Source organism: Schistocerca nitens, chromosome 4 (genome assembly GCF_023898315.1).
Source record: "Schistocerca nitens isolate TAMUIC-IGC-003100 chromosome 4, iqSchNite1.1, whole genome shotgun sequence".
NCBI lineage: Eukaryota > Metazoa > Arthropoda > Insecta > Orthoptera > Acrididae > Schistocerca > Schistocerca nitens.
The window spans coordinates 470,631,035-470,649,267 of NC_064617.1; the positions used below are offsets into that span (position 1 = coordinate 470,631,035).

The following is an 18,233-nucleotide window of genomic DNA, read 5'->3' on the forward strand; positions in this document are numbered from 1 at the left end:
TTAGAGAAGGAAGAGGGAAGTGCGAAACAAACGCAAAAAAAGAACATGGGTCCAAAAAATGACATTACATGGTACAGAAGGGAAATTTCACACACTGCGGAAGGAGCTCAAGGAGGAGTAATTTTCATTTTATGTTTTATAAAGTCGAAGCATTAGTTTTTTTTCTTTGTTACATCAAATTGCACCCAGAACCACTAAAAGGAACACTGTGTTACGAATTGCCATAACATCCAATGAAAAAGTGGTTTGTTTAAAGTTAACTTTTGTCTCTAAATCAGTGCAAATTTTTTCACAATAGTCACCTCTCCCTCTCTACCTTCCCCTTCAAGATTTATAGATTTTCTGTAAGCTTTGAATTTGGTTTTTAAAATTTCGAGTGCCTAATTTGTACTGGGATTAGGTAACGAAACCACATATGTGTTACACACTTATTCTTGCAAAACTGTTTCACAGACAAACCAGAGAGCTGCTTAAGGGGAATTGGATGGTTCTATCTTGGTCATGTTATATGACTTTAGGAACATTTTTCTCCCTAACCAATTGACATATTATCAGGATTTTTTTGTTGAGTTCCTTATATATAAATCTTCATTTTAAACTGATAAGTCTTAAAAATAATAAAAACTTAGATTTAAAAAAATATTTTTAAAGTAGCCATAAAAACTGCAATTTTTTTACTTTAATTAAATTTATACCACAGTTCTTTAAAAGATATTCATATTTCCTCAGTTTAAATCAAAAACTAACAAATAAGGAACAATTTTTTATAAAATCATGTTGATAACATTAACAGTAGCCAAGAAAAATGTTCCTAATCATTGAAAAACACAGTTGTTGCGGAAAAGGAAATAAGGATAAGACTTTTAAACAATGATTTTATTGAAACTTCCTGGCAGATTAAAACTGTGTGCCCGACCGAGACTCGAACTCGGGACCTTTGCCTTTCGCGGGCAAGTGCTCTACCAACTGAGCTACCGAAGCACGACTCACGCCCGGTACTCACAGCTTTACTTCTGCCAGTACCTCGTCTCCTACCTTCCAAACTTTACAGAAGCTCTCCTGCGAACCTTGCAGAACTAGCACTCCTGAAAGAAAGGATATTGCGGAGACATGGCTTAGCCACAGCCTGGGGGATGTTTCCAGAATGAGATTTTCACTCTGCAGTGGAGTGTGCGCTGATATGAAACTTCCTGGCAGATTAAAACTGTGTGCCAGACCGAGACTCGAACTCGGGACCTTTGCCTTTCGCGGGCAAGTGCTCTACCAACTGAGCTACCGAAGCACGACTCACGCCCGGTACTCACAGCTCTACTTCTGCCAGTACCTCGTCTCCCACCTTCCAAACTTTACAGAAGCTCTCCTGCGAACCGGGCGTGAGTCGTGCTTCGGTAGCTCAGTTGGTAGAGCACTTGCCCGCGAAAGGCAAAGGTCCCGAGTTCGAGTCTCGGTCGGGCACACAGTTTTAATCTGCCAGGAAGTTTCATATCAGCGCACACTCCGCTGCAGAGTGAAAATCTCATTCTGGAATGATTTTATTCTTACTTTAGTACATTCCAGCTTCATATGAAGATCTATCTGGATCTTCTAGTTATTCAAACTGGTCCTGAATCTTTCTTATTGCTTACTGTGTGGCGTGGTGACACTTTTTCTCAATTTCTGTGACAGCTTTGTCTGCTTTTTTTAATCCGAAGTTCGCCGTCCTCTTTCAAAAACTTGACATAGTTCTTGCCTGGAGATATACCTAGATGACTCAAAATTTTACACTTTGCTAAATTTCCTTCATTGAAACTTGTAATAGCTTCATACACTCCCAACTGAAATGTAGTCATCAAAATAAAAGTTGTATTTGGTAGCCGTGAGCATAGAACATCGTTGAACGACTCTGACGGATTTTGCGTTCCACCATGTAGGCACTTACACAAAAGGTCAGGATGGGCCAAGTTTCTAAATATGGGTTTTATTTGTTCCATGACAGCGAAAGGAAGATGAGTGTGGTCATTGGGGTCATAAGGTTCATTTTTCTCTTGCGATTTTCGGAATTTGCACCAGTTTGTCTCACCTTCGGGGCATAGTCCGTGTCCAGATGTGTCTTTGTTGGTAGCCGTCAAATGAAAAAATTCTGCCCACACCGCTGCCGTCATGTAGTTTAGAGTTTTTGTAGCATTCCTTGTTATAGCCAGGCCATAATATAGTTGTGTTTGATTGATAGCCTCACCAGTAAGGCGGCCATGAACCCTGATGGTTTTGCTGTCGGAAACTTTTGTTTTCTGAAGTTTCTGTTTCAATTTCCTGTACGTGACCGCAACATTCCAATTTCTCAATTGAGAAGTCGGTGATTTGGCCTCGCAAACCTTAGGGTAAGATGCACTGTCCCCGTATCCTAAATAATACTTGTACCGCACTTCGTATTTTGGCAGCGATTCTTGGAACATTTCCACAACTCGTTTTACCTCCATTCCTCCACTTACTCCAGAGTAGATAGCTAGGCAATCGGCATCATGATTGTTGGTCATTCTATTTTCGCATTTGCAATTTTAACATCAGTTATCTTGCCTGTGTTTTCTGCTATTGCAGTTACAGTTCCATTGAGTGAAGTGTGGCCCCTACGTTGCCACGATCCATCAAATATTGCTGTCACGTCTTTATTACCATCACTTTCACCAACACGTTCTTCAACAACAGCCTTCATACTCTCTTCACAGGCCTCTTTTGCAGCATCTCGAAGCATCTTATTGTAATATTTGAAAGCTGGTGGAGTCGGCAAGTTCATTACACCGCAGAAAGTTTTCGCCGCTTCTTCACCTTTTCCAATACATCAGAATGCATAGGCTAATCGAATAGTCACTTCTGATTGTTTAGAGTCTGATAAGCATGGAAAATTAGTAGTGGACACTTCAAAAGAACAGTCACTGCACTTTATTACTATCGGTACTTGTAAGCCTAGTCTGGTTCCAGTAGAGACGGTAAGGGATCCTTTACATTTTATGCACACCACAATTTGGCTAACTAGGCTATCTATACTGTTGATAGTAACAATATCATAGCAACCTTCTTCTTTTCAATATATCTCATATTTAGCCAAGTTACAGGTAAGCTTCTTAGAAGAATAGCTTGTTTTAGAAGCACAAGCACCTTCAGTACTAGTACTAGGCCTAGGCTCACATACAAAAATGAACTTCCACTTCAGATTCACCACGATGAAAAAACTGGTTTTGGTTACATCTCCCCCCACTGAACTCACGTTTTCTTTTCTTCTTTTGTATTCGCGACATTTTTACATAATATAAACGTATTTGCTGAGATCTAAACACTGAAATACGAATATCGTAAACAAACTTCACTTTCAACCACCAGAAACTAAGAACTGAAAACCATAAAGTAAACTGGCAGCAATTTTCATCATTGTTGCCAACAGTATTATCAGTGTTACCAACTAAGCTTTCAAACAACTGTACTATAAGAAGTAGTCACTAACGAGTAAAAAGAAGGCTGAGTTCATGAAAAGTGTGCGTTGCAGGATTTTACTAAAACGCTTGTAAAACGGAAACCACTCAACATAAATTAATAAATTTGGTATCAATTTAAACCAAAATATATGCGAAACAAAAAAAGTGCAAAAATCAAAATCAAAAATTTTGAACCAAACAACATCCAACTCTCCTTAACAACAAATAAGCCCACCGAAAACACATATTTAAACAAACAACTTGCAGTGACTGAAGGCTTCACTCCATTTCTTTACAAAACGCTACAGATGCCTGATAACATACAGTAAATCCCACCTACTCATCAATCTGGTTCTACTTACAATACATTTTCCACTTCAAATTGCAGTGCATTTCATTGTAAAATATTAAATACCATACCGGTCAGTATTAAAATCCACTTTATAAATGTAATAGATGGCAAGTAATTTAATACACTCAAGTCGTATAATTCAGACCGCTGCCTCACTGCTTCAATTAAATTTTCGTCATTTATTAAAAATTTTAATAAAATAAAGAATGAAACGAAACAATTTATAACAAATAACAAACAAAAGAAAACTGATGTTAACCACAAAAACAGCAACAAAAAGAAATATATAGATTTGTGCATGGCTCTATATCAGGGAGAAATGAGCTTGGGGGTCATGTGATCAACAATGGGATGACGTCAACCATCAAAACTTTTTTTTTTCTGAATGCTTCTCTGCCTCGTGATGACTGGGTGTTGTGTGATGTCCTTAGGTTAGTTAGGTTTAAGTAGTTCTAAGTTCTAGAGGACGGATGACCATAGATGTTAAGTCCCACAGTGCTCAGAGCCATTGGAACCTTTTTTTTCTGAAATACCTTGATGGTGCAATGACATGGTGGGATGGGACAGCCAGTGTGCCTGCCTCCATTTGAAATGCATTGCAGGATGTTTTGATGGGACAGGAAGTGACATGACCTGATGGCCTGTATGAGTTGGCCAATTCACACTGGCCCACATAAATCCATTGTTAATCATGTAACCCTCAAGCTCATTTCCTCCCAATATGTCATGTGCTGATCTCCATATTTCGTTTCGTTGTGGTTTTTGTGGTTAATGTCAGTTGCTTTTTGTTTGTTATTTGTTATAAATTGTTTCGTTTCGTTATTTATTTTGTTAAAATTTATAATAAATGACAATAGTTGAACTGAAGCAGTGAAGCAGCAGTCTGAATTGCAGGACATGAGTGTACTAAATTACTTATCTCCACTGTAATTATAAAGTGTATTTTTATACATATCAATATGGTATTTAATATTTCACAATAAGATACCTCACAATATGGCTGCAACTTGAAGTGAAAAAGTACTGTGAGTAGAATCAGATTGATAAGCAAGTGGAATTTACGAGGGCCGTTCAGAAAGTAACCTCCGGTTGATTTAAAAAAATACACCAAGTTAAATAAAAATATTTTAATATATACATCTTACAACTACATCTTTGCACTATTTTTCTACATAGTCACCATAGCGATTGAGGCACTTATCGTATCTCTTCACAAGCTTTGAAATTCCTTCTGCATAAAAATCACCCGCTTGTGCCTGGAGCCAGCCTGTGACCGCATCTTTGAGCTCTTCGTCGTCATCAAACCGCTGTGACCCGAGCCATTTCTTCAAATGCATGAAGAGGTGATAATCACTTGGCGCCAGGTCTGGGCTGTAAGGTGGATGGTTGATAACGTCCCACTTGAAGGACTCAAGAAGGGCCGTTGTTCTGCGAGCAGAGTGAGGACGGGCGTTATCATGCAAAAAAACGATACCGGAAGTCAGCATACCACGGCGTTTGTTCTGTATAGCCCGTCGTAACTTTTTTATTGTTTCACAGTACACGTCTTGATTAATGGTCGTACCACGTTCCATGAATTCAACCAACAACACCCCTTTGGCATCCCAAAACACCGTTGCCATCAGTTTTCTGGCAGAAAAATCTTGCGAGGCTTTTCTTGGTTTGGTAGGCGAATTTGAATGTGCCCACATCTTTGATTGTTCTTTTGTCTCAGGGTTCACGTACTTAATCCAGGTTTCGTCACCGGTCACGATTCTGTTTAACAATGGTTCTCCTTTGTCCTCATAACGTGACAGAAAGTCTAATGCAGAGGCCATTCTTTGAGTTTTGTGGTGGTCGGTAAGAATTTTGGGCAACCATCGTGCACAGAACTTACGGTAACCCAATCTTGCTGTCACTATCTCGTACAAGAGAGTCTTAGAAATCTGTGGAAAACCAGTAGACAACTCCGACATTGAGAAACGTCGATTTTCACGAACTTTTGCATCAACTGTCTGAACGAGTTCGTCAGTCACCAATGATGGTCTACCACTCCTCTCTTCAACATGAACGTTTTCTCGTCCACTTTTAAATAAACGTACCCATTCACGGACAACTCCTTCACTCATAACTCTTGGTCCGTACACGGCACAAAGCTCACGATGAATAGCTGCTGCAGAATATCCTTTGGCTGTAAAAAACCTTATGACAGCACGCACTTCACATTTGGCGGGGTTTTCTATTGCAGCACACATTTCAAACTGCCACAAAAACTAAACTAGCGCAGGTACGACGTTCACTCGACCACGGCTTGATGCCGACTGACCTGTTGAGTGCGTGAACGCACAGATGGCGTCGCTACTCCCCCCACAACCCGCACTGTGACCAATCAGAGGTTACTTTCTGAACTGCCCTCGTATTTGGGTGGTGTCAGGGATTTATAGCGTTTCATAAAGAAATAGACTGAAACCTTCTGACATTGTAAGCTTTTTCTTTAAAATATGTGGTTGTGCCAGGTTTGTTTATTATTATGTAGCTCTCTGGTTCGTGTGTGAAACAGTTTTGCAGGCGTTAGTAGGTAATATTTATGTGATTTCACTAAATAACCCCGGTACAAATGAGGCAGTTGAATTATTAAAAGTCAAATAAACGACATAAAAAAAACGTATTAATCTTGAAGAGAAAGGAGTTGAGCGAGATATGACTAATACACAATAATTTGCACTGGGCTAGTAACAAAACTTAGCCTTACAAAAACCATTTTTTCGCCAGATGTGGTGGCAGTTCGTAACATTATGTTCCCTTTAATAATTCTGGGTACAATTTGATGTAATCAATAGGAAAAAACTGATGCTTCGACTTTCTAAAATATAAAATGAAGATTCCTCTTTCTCGAGTTCCTTGTATAGTGCATGAAATTCCCTTTTGTACCACGTAATGACATTTTTTGGACCCACACTTTTTTGTGTTGTTTTGCACTTCTGTCTTCCTTCTCTAATATACAAGGTATCCCTGCGAGCTGCAAACCATTTCAGTTCAATAAATATCGTGTGAAATCCAGCATCCATGTACATAATGACCACGTTTTATATGTGCACTTCACGTTTAAAAACAACTGAAAATCATTTTGGAAAGATACCAATTACCAAGGAAAAAAAAGTTGCGGGGAGCCATGCGAGTTGATGGATTCGTTTAAATAGCTGCCAGACAGCTTCATGCGCATGCGCAGAGTTGAAATCGCTTATGAACAGTGCCTCTTATGTCTTGCAGCTATTTGAAACATGGCTGTTTGGTGTATAAGCAGTGACAGCAAGCAGCCAGAATCTACCTGATTCGCGCATGCAGATAGTTGAGTTAGAGCGGGGGTACAATTCAAGTGACTCCTGTTTTGTTTGTGGCTCGTTTTCCAATTGTTTCGAAGCTGTTGCATGTCCCGTGTTCCGCTATTTTACATTTACACTTTACTGTTAATGGTAAGGTAAGAATTTTACTTATTCCTTTTATCTCTCCTATATTTGAAGAAGTGCAAGAGAATTGGAATTGGTTGAAATATGAAAATTATATCTGCCATTTATTCCATATATCCAGCGAATCAGAGTCTGAGGTTTTGTCGAGTGACGAGGAATTTGAAGAGTTACATCACACCAAAAGACCAAAGCCGAAAATTAACTCGAGTATGTTGTGCTGCAGTATAGTGAGACACAATTCGTGGAACATTTTCGTGTGCAGCGTCAGGTGGCAGAGGAGTTGTCCGAAAAATTAAGAAACTCTAACTATTATAACTATCAAGGAGGGGGAAATGCGAAGCTGCTCCCACGGCAGCATATTTTCACCTTTTTGTGGTCTGCCGGCCACGAAGCGACAGCTCTTAGAGCTGCCTCAGACGGGTTTAATACCTGTATTGGTTCCCTGCACCATGTCATAAAAGAGTGACCTATTTTGTTAGTGCTTTAGTAATCAGTGTTAAACTAATGTTATGAATGTTGAATATCGAATGTATCTTACCAGAACCATGTATCAATATTTACGGGTGAATGATACATATGTCTTGACATACCTCGTCCATTTCTTTCCTCTTGTAAGGGAGCAACAGACTTCTACATTTATTCTCACACGGTCCTGACGAAAACGACTTTCCCAATGTGTCTTATAAATGCAGGGACATAGCTTCCCAGAACTGCTGTTTTCGTTTCAGGTTCTTACGCAAACTGTTGTTATGTTGCCGGTAACACTATATGTAATCTTTAACGTTGACTCCATGTCTCACAAGGGTTCCGTCAAAGTTCAATTCTCGTTTGGTTCTTGTGCGAGACGTGGGTGGGATCTCAAAAATTCTTCCATTATTTGGAAGTCTCAAAAAAAGGGGCTACTTTACAACAAAATGTCTGTATGCTCTGACATAAATAATATAGACGAAATATAGCGCGAAAACATTTTTCAAATTGTTTAACTAAAAAATTTATCTAAATTACCTTACCTTCGGACATCTCTTACCCACAACGTATACAACTGCTGCTGCTGCTACATATATCAGATGTTTCTTCACCACTATGGGCGGGAATTTAACGAGAAATGGGACGAGAAGCGTTTAAGCAGTGCAAAGACGAAACACAGATTTCTACATCATATTGGCATTTAGTGTGCTAATTTTATGAAAACCTCAGAAACAGAATTAAAACTATTGTGCTAAAAGTAATTCTAATTGTGCGGGCGAGATAAACGTGTGTGAACAAGTGTTGTCATTATAATGGCTGCTTACCGAGGAATAGAACAATCCAGTCTCCAAGTGAAGAAGAGGCAGTGCGACGATGTAATTTGATTCTATTACTTTAATCAAAATAGATGAGTAAATATATTTAAGTATGCTTGTTCCTCTTGCGTTAAAATATTATACTATATAATAATAAACGTTTCATATTTTGGCTGAGATTGGCTGCTTTTTAAATGTTTGACCGACTCATGAACGAAGTAATGGGTATAATGTTTAAAATAAATTTTAATTTTATCTTTATTTTTGCTAGAAAATATGGAGATACGTAATTTTAACAGATTTTGGCGGATTTTTAAATGATTCCCCAACGCTAAAACAAAGCAACCCGTGTAATGGTTTAAAATAAGTTTTATTTTATCTTTATTTTTGGAATAAAATAGGGAGATGTCTAAATATTGATAGATTTTTGGGTGATTGTCTGAGGGAGAAAATAATCATGTGTTGGCGAGACTGCTCCTAAGACTAGAGACTTTGGCAGAGGGACTGTGGAAAGCCTGTCTGCGGTGTGTTTATGTTTTTATTCGCTTGTAAACATAAAATGTTGTGAAGTGTGGAAGTTGACATGGATGAAGTAGAGAAGTTGGAGCACCTTTCTCTGGTGTCGAAAATTTGTACGGAATTAGAAAACCATTTGGGCTTGAATGACAAAGATTTAGGTATGGTGAAAGTTACAGTGTATTTTAGATTGATTGACAGTGATGATTAAATGTTGCTATATAATTATATTTCGCTTTACAGCCGAATTCATAATAGCCCTGTCAGAACAAAACTCGACCTTTGAGGCTTTCAAGAAAGTACTGATCGAGAATGGAGCAGAATTCTCTGTAAGTTTTAATCAGTTTTAGTTCGTCTTTTATAATTAATCTCTTTTTTAAACATTTCTTAAGTAAGAGTATGTTATGTTTCCGTAGGATTCTTTTATTGCAAACCTCCTACGCATTATTCAACACATGAAACCAAAGCGCAATGAGAAACAAACGGATCCTGTGAAAAGTGACAAAGATAAATTGGCAGAAAAATTTCCTGGTCTCGCAATACCTAATGATGTTAAGTTCCTGGACACAGATTCACTGCCAAAAGCCAAAAAAGAAAAAAAGAAGAAAACGAAAAAATCGTCTGCAGATGACATAGTAAATGATGCTATGGCCGAACTGGAAGCACTTGCACCATCTAATATCGGGTACGTGAAATATTGTGATCCTACCACTTTCGTCAGTGGCTAGCTCAAATTCTTTCACATACTTTTTTCTCCTAAATGGATAATAACTTGCGTGTACTTTCCACAAGACACGTGTTGGGGTGACACACTTTTGTGCAATCACTAATTAAACAGTGTTGAGTGTTGGCATCTCCATAAATGGAAAAATTAATTATTCCTCTACAATTTTCATATCACACAGCCATCATAAAGAGAGTGGGAAGAAAGACTTGATATACCTCTGTGATGTCTTCATAGTGCCTATGGAGGTGATACGTAATGGGCTGTAGTGTATTCCTAGATTCCTCACTTAATAGTAACTCTTGAAATGTTGTAACTAGGCCCAAGCTTTGATGGAATATTTTGCATCCGTCTTCAAGTAACTACCAAGTCAGGCCCTTCAGCATTTTCAGAATGACCTCCCCTTGAACTGTCAAGCAGATCTGTAACAATTTATGTTAGGTTTCTGTATATGGATTCAATATTCAGGTTAACTGAACCTACCAAAGTCAGATTCATCCCATATTGTAATGCTGATGTGGTGTGTGATGTCATACATGCAAAACAACAGAATATGGAGAGTATTTTTCTTCTGTCTGTTGTAGTTTTTGGGACGAAGGTTGTGGTGACTGTTTAACCTGTAGCACAGGGTGACATGTGTTTGGTTGCAAGGTGACAGTGGTTGTGAGTTGGCTAGTGCAACGAATGTTAGTACATAATCTTAGATGTGGTGTCATACTTATCTGTAGTGTAGCTGGAGTGCTAAGTTATAGGCTACTGAAAAGTAACAAGTTTGATTTTGATTTGGTGAAGCAGTATCAAACATTTCAGTTAGTGCCAGTATTGCCCATTAGTCTAATAATTTGTTTTGGATTCCATAGACTTGAGCAATATCTTAGGATGGATTGCATAAGGGTTTTGCAAACAATCTCTCTTGTAGATTGCATATTCCCTGTATTCTATTAATGAATTAAAGTCTGCTACCTGCTTTACCTATGACTGAACGCTGAGCACTGTGGTGAAGTGATCAGCACCCTGGACTCATTTGGGAGGATGATGGTTCCAATGCCCGTCGGGCCATCCATATTTAGGTTTTCTGTGACTTCCCTAAATTGCTTAATGTAAATGCCATGGTGGTTCCTCTGAAAGGGCATGGCCAGTTTCCTTCCCCATCCTTCCCTGATCCAAGCTTATGCTCTGTCTCTAGCGACTTACTTATGGGTGGAACATTAAACATACTAATCTTCTTTCCCTTTGACTGAGCCTATCTACATCTATGTATGTACTCTGCAATCTACCATGAAATATGGGTGGAGGGTACACTGAACCACTTCTAGCTATTTTCTTTTCTGTTCCACTTTCAACTAGAGCGAGGGAAATATGATTGTCTGTATACCTCCGCATGAGCCCCTAATTTCTTGTATGTTATTTTTGTGGTCCGTACACATAATGTATGTTGGCAGCAATAGAATCATTCTACAGTGAGCTTGAAATGGTGGTTCTTTAAATTTTCTCAATAGTGATCATGGAAAAGAGCATTGCCTTCACTCCAGGGATTCCCATTTGAGTTCTTGAAGCATCTCCATAATAGCAATACCTATCAGTAACAAATCTAGGAACCCGCCTCTTATTTGCTTCAATGACTTCCTACAATCTGACCTGCTGTTTATCCCAAACACTCAATCTATACTCAAGAATAGGTCACACTACCTTGTATATGTGGTCTCTTTTGCAGGTGAGTACTTAGGTGCACCAGGAAAATACCCACTGGGCAGGACATTTATAAATGGGCATTTACCCAAAGCAGTTTTAAATGCCCAAAAATCTGGATATTTATATTAAAGAAAGTACTTTTTAAATTTTTTATTGTTAGAATGTATAATTTACCAGTTAAAATAAGGGATGAGACGATACTGCCAACATTAAAAGTTAGTAAATGTTTACACTTAAATCTACGTATGTCATTCATTGCCTTTATTACTAAGAAAAAAATTAAGTAAGAGAGAAGCTTTCTTCTTCTTTTTCCTGAATTCCATCATGAATTAAGGAAGTGCATGTGTTGCTGACAGCTGCTTATAATTTATAATGTTACCAGTTCTACTCTCCACTCTCGGTTTCTCTCTGTCACACACACACACACATCACGTTGAACAGATGTTTAGTAATAAGCCGGTATTTAAAAAAAAAAGTCCTTAAATTGTCATCACTTTGTAGTGTAAAACACTTTATAATCCATGTCAAATCTCTGAACAGTATTGAAGAATGATTACTGATAACACCAACGGCCTTGCCGCCATGGTAACACCGGTTCCTGTCAGATTACCGAAGTTAAGTGCTGTCGGGATAGGCTGCTACTTGGATGGGTGACCATCCATTGTGCCCAGTGCTGTTGGCAAGTGGGGTGTACTCAGCCCTTATGAGACAAACTGAAGAGCTACTTGATTGAGAAGTAGTGGCTCCAGTCTCGTAAACTGGCATACGGCCGGGAGAGCAGTGTGCTGACCACATGCCCCTCCATATCCACATCCAGTGATGCCTGTAGGCTGAGGGTGACACAATGGCTGGTCGGTACCGTAGGGCCTTCATGGCCTGTTCGGGCAGAATTTAGTTTAGTTTTAGATTATTGATAACAAAATTAATTACTGTATGTATTAAACAGCTTACAAGTGGTTCTTGATGATAAAGTCATCCTTAAATGTTAAATTGTTTTCAATGAAGGAAAAAAAAAGTTTTATTATCAGGTGTAGTGACATTTGCAATAGACTGTAGTTTTCTGTTCTGCTCGTTTTTTTATCTGCTTTTGTATGATTGCACTGCTTTGAAGGTAAAATGACAACATTAACATAAATAGGATTTAATAACAAAGAATCAATGCCCACCTTGTAGCTAATCATTTTAATCACGCAGTACAACATAGTAACCTGAAGCCTTTTGAGGTGCTTGATGTAAAAGTCTTATTTGTGGCACATCAAAGAACACTGGGCTAAATGTTATTTAGGTTAGAGAGAACCTGGCTGATTATAGGGACAAACAAGGAATTTGATCCAGACAGTTTTTATGGGAAGGAGCGAGTCCTTACCCTCAGGAAGATAAAGTCCTTTATTGTGGTATTGATGTGTAAGAGGAACTTGTCGATTGACAGAAGTTGTCATAAAAGTTCTGGGCACACTAGTTACATCTGTTGCTACAGAGCATTCCTTCAGTACTTTTTGATGGTTCCACAGTAAAAAAAGAAACAGACTCACATCAGAGAAAGCTGCAAAACCAACATATCCCTTCCAGAACTGGAGTTTGATGAGTGGAGCAGGAACACAACATAAGCTTGCTGATCCCAAGGAAAAACCCATAGGCCCTACTTATCTATATAAACCAAAGACAATATAGAAAAGAAACCAGTAGTCAACAAGAAATCAGATTCAGAAGAATCTGAGGCATTGTTGGCACTTCATGATTCTTCTTCAACCTATGAAGATCAAGAAACTGATTGAGAATAATTTTTTAATGTTTTTTCCCAGTATTATAATGCAAGTCAAAGTACTACCTACAGGCTAGTCAGTATAAACTGTACTTAACTTCAAAAGTTACTCTTGAACTTGAGTATTGTTTTCTTTTTTTGACCTAATTAAAGATGTAAAAAAGTTATGTTTACGGTCCAGTTTATTTCCCTTAATAATTCTTCTCTAACTGCCAAGCAGATTTTTCAGCTTGGTTACCCAACTGCTTCTATTCTCTTCTTGTCCAAACTATTTATCGTCCATGTTCACTTCCATGCATGGCTACACTCCATACAAATACTTTCAGAAAAGACTTCCTGACACTTATACCTTTACTCTATGTTAGCAAACTTCTCTTCTTCATAAATGCTTTCCCTGTCATTGCCAGTCTACATTTTATATCCTCTCTACTTCGACCATCATCAGCTATTTTGCTCCCTAAATAGCAAAACTGACCTACCACTTTAGGTGTTTCATTTCCTAACCTAATTCCCTCAGCATCACCTGATTTAATTCAACTACATTCCATTATCCTCATTTTGCTTTTGTTGATGTTCATCTTGCATCCTCCTTTCAAGACACTGTCCATTGTGTTCAACTGATCTTCCAGGTCCTTTGCTGTCTCTGACAGAATTACAATGTCATCGGCAAACCTCAAAGTTTTTATTTCTTCTCCATGAATTTTAATTCCTATTCCAAATTTTTCTTTTGTTTCCATTACTGCTTGCTCAATATACAGGGTGGTCCATTGGTAGTGACCGGGCCAAATATCTCACGAAATAAGCATCAAACAAAAAAACTACAAAGAACGAAACTCGTCTAACTTGAAGAGGGAAACCAGATGGCGCTATGGTTTGCCCGCTGGATGGCGCTGCCATAGGTCAAATGGATATCAACTGTGTTTTTTTAAAATAGGAACCCCATTTTTTATTACATATTCATGTAGTACATAAAGAAATATGAATGTTTTAGTTGGACCATTTTTTTGCTTCGTGATAGATGGCCGCTGTAATAGTCACAAACGTACAAGTATGTGGTATCACATAACATTCTGCCAGTGCAGACGGTATTTGCTTCATGATACATTACCCGTGTTAAAATGGACCTTTTACCAATTGCGGAAAAGGTTGATATTGTGTTGATGCGTGCCTATTGTGATCAAAATGCCCAACAGGCATGTGATATGTTTGGTGCTCGGTGTCCTGGACGACATCATCCAAGTGCCCGGACCGTTCGCCGGATAGTTACGTTATTTAAGGAAACAGGAAGTGTTCAGCCACATATGAAATGTCAACCACGACCTGCAGCAAATGATGATGCCCAAGTAGGTGTTTTAGCTGCTGTCACGGCTAATCCGCACATCAGTAGCATACAAATAGCGCGAGAATCAGGAATCTCAAAAATGCTGGTGTTGAGAATGCTACATCAACATCAATTGCACCCGTACCATATTTCTATGCACCAGGAATTTCATGGCGACGACTTTGAACATCGTGTACAGTTCTACCACTGGGCACAAGAGAAATTACGGCGCAATGAAAAATTTTTTTGCACGCATTCTATTTAGCGACGAAGCATCATTCACCAACAGCAGTAACGTAAACCGGCATAATATGCACTATTGGGCAACGGAAAATCCACGATGGCTACAACAAGTGGAACCTCAGCGACCCTGGCGGGTTAATGTATGGTGCGGCATTATGGGAGGAAGGGTAATTGGCCCCCCTTTTATCGATGGGAATCTAAATGGTGCAATGTATGCTGATTTCTTACATAATGTTCTACCGATGTTACTACAAGATGTTTCACTGCATGACAGAATGGCGATGTACTTCCAACATGATGGATGTCCGGCACATAGCTTGCATGTGGTTGAAGTGGTTTTGAATAGCATATTGCATGACAGGTGGATTGGTTGTTGAGGCCCGCACGTTCACTGGATCTAATGTCCCTCAATTTCTTTCTGTGGGGAAAGTTGAAGGATATTTGCTATCGTGATCCACTGACAACGCCTGACAACATGCGTCAGCGTGTTGACAGTGCATGTACGAACATTACGGAAGGCAAACTACTCATTGCTGAGAGGAATGTTGTTACACATATTGCCAAATGCATTGAGGTTGATTGACATCATTTTGGGCATTTATTGCATTAATGTGGTATTTATAGGTAATCACACTGTAACAGCATGCGTTCTCAGAAATGTTAAGTTCACAAAGGTACATGTATCACATTGGAACAGCCGAAATAAAATGTTCAAACGTACCTATGTTGTGTATTTTAATTTAAGAAAACCTACCTGTTACCAACGGTCCGTCTAAAATTGTGAGTCATATGTTTCTGACTGTTACAGTGCCATCTATCAGAAAGCGAAAAAAGTGGTCCAACTAAAACATTCATATTTCTTTACGTACTACATGAATATGTAATAAAAATGGGGGTTCTTATTTTTAAAAAATTCAGTTGATATCCGTTTGACCTATGGCAGTGCCATCTAGCGGGCCAACCATAGTGCCATCTCGTTTCCCCCTTCAAGCTAGACAAGTTTCGTTCTTTGTAGTTTTTTCGTTTGACGCTTATTTCGTGAGATATTTGCCCCGGTCACGATCAATGGACTACCCTGTATAGATTGAATAACATTAGGGATAGGCTACAACCCTGTCTCACTCCCTTCCCAACCACTGCTTCCCTTTATTGCCCCTTGATTCCCCCCATCATCAGTCTTCTGCCTGGTTTGATGCGGCCCACCACGAATTCCTCTCCTGTGCTAACCTCTTCATCTTAGCGTAGCACTTGCAATCTATGTCCTCAGTTATCTGCTGGATGCATTCCAATATCTGTCTTCTTTTACAGTTTTTGCCCTCTACAGCTCTGTCTAGTACCATGGAAGTCATTCCCTCATGCCTTAACAGATGTTCTATCATCCTGTCCCTTCTCCTTATCAATGTTTTCCACATGTTTCTTTCCTCTCCAATTCTCCGCAGAACCTCCTCATTTCTTACTTTATCAGTCCACCTAATTTTCAACATTCGTCTGTAGCACCACATCTCAAATGCTTTGATTCTCTTCTGTTCCGGTTTTCCCACAGTCCATGTTTCAGTACCATACAATGCTGTACTCCAGACATACATTCTCAGAAATTTCGTCCTCAAATTAAGGTCAATATTTGATATTAGTAGACTTCTCTTAGCCAGGAATGCCCTTTTTGCCATTGCTAGTCTGCTTTTGATGCCCTCTCTGCTCCGTCCATCATTGGTTATTTTACTGTCTAGGTAGCAGAATTCCTTAACGTCATCTACTTCTTGACCATCGATCTTGATATTAAGTTTCTCACTGTTCTTATTTCTACTTCTACTCATTACCTTCATCTTTCTTTGATTTACTCTCAGTCCATACTCTGTACTCATTAGACCGTTCATTCCATTCAGCAGATCATGTAATTCTTCTTCACTTTCACTCAAGATAGCAATTTCATCAGTGAATCATATCATTGACATCCTTTCACCTTGAATTTTAATTCCACTCCTGAACCTTTCTTTTATTTGCATCATTGCTTCTTCGATGGACAGATTGAACACTAGGGGCGAAAGACTACATCCTTGTCTTACACCCTATTTAATACGAGCACTTCATTCTTGGTCATCCACTCTTATTATTCCCTCGACTGTTGTACATATTGTATATGACCTGTCTCTCCCTATAGCTTACCCCTATTTTTCTCAGAATTTCGAACATCTGGCACCATTTTATATTGTCGAACACTTTCCAGGTCGATAAATCCTATGAATGTGTCTCGATTTTTCTTTAGTCCTGCTTCCATTATTAACTGCTACATCAGAATTGCCTCTCTCATGCCTTTACCTTTCCTAAAGCCAAACTGATCATCATCAAGTGCATCCTCAATTCTCTTTCCATTCTTCTGTGTATTATTCTTGTAAGCAACTTGGATGCATGAGCTGTTAAGCTGATTGTGCGATAATTCTCGCACTTGTCAGCTCTTGTTGTTTTTGGAATTGTGTGGATGATGCTTTTGCAAAAGTCAGATGGCATGTCTCCAGACTCATACATTCTACACACCAAAATAAATAGTCATTTTGTGGCACTTCCCCCAATGATTTTAGAAATTCTGATGGAATGTTATCTATCCCTTCTGCCTTATTTGATCTTAAGTCCTCCAAAGCTCTTTTAAATTCTGATTGTAATAATGGATCCCCTATCTCTTCTAAATCAACTTCTGTACTAATTGTAAATAGCCTTTTGCTACCTGTATTTGACCCCTGCCACCTTCAGAATTGTAAAGAGAGTATTCCAGTCAGCATTGTCAAAAGCTTTCTCTAAGTCTACAAATGCCAGAAACATGGGTTAGCCTTTCCGTAATCTATCTTCTAAGATGAGTCATAGGGTCAGTATTGCCTCACGTGTTCCAACATTTCTGCAGAATCCAAACTGATCTTCCCCGAGGTCGGCTTCTGCCAGCTTTTCCATTCATCTGTGAAGAATTCGTGTTAGTATTTTGCAGCCGTGACTTGTTAAACTAATAGTTCGGTAATTTTCACACCTGTCAGCACCTGCTTTCTTTGAGATTGGAATTATTATATTCTTCTTGAAGTCTGAGGGTATTTCGCCTGTCTCATACATCTTGCTCACCAGATGTTAGAGTGTTGGCATCTCTGGCTCTCCCAAGGCTATCAGTAGTTCTAATGGAATGTTGTCTACTCCCAAGGCCCTGTTTCGACTTATGTCTTTCAGTGCTCTGTCAAACTCTTCACGCAGTATCAGATCTCCCATTTCTTCTTAATCTACATCCCCTTCCATCTCCATAATATCTCCTCAAGTACATGGCCCTTGTATAGACCCTCTATACACTCATTCCTCCTTTCTGCTTTCCTTTCTTTGCTTAGTACTGTCTTTCCATCTGAGTTCTTGATATTCATACAAGTGGTTCTCTTTTCTCCAAAGGTTTCTTTAATTTTCCTGTAGACAGTATCTATCT

At 39.0% G+C, this 18,233-nt stretch overlaps 1 protein-coding gene across 1 annotated transcript in view; it reads left to right on the forward strand.

The window, feature by feature from the left end:
- The first annotated feature begins 9,034 nt into the window (after window positions 1-9,034).
- LOC126251599 (ATP-dependent RNA helicase DHX8) overlaps window positions 9,035-18,233 on the forward strand; it is a 136,951-nt gene continuing 127,752 nt past the window's right edge. The window contains exons 1-3 of the mRNA XM_049952132.1: window positions 9,035-9,204; window positions 9,287-9,372; window positions 9,460-9,728. Of these exons, the coding sequence (XP_049808089.1) occupies window positions 9,111-9,204; window positions 9,287-9,372; window positions 9,460-9,728 (449 nt within the window). The 5' untranslated portion in view covers window positions 9,035-9,110. The remainder of the gene's footprint in view (window positions 9,205-9,286; window positions 9,373-9,459; window positions 9,729-18,233) is intronic.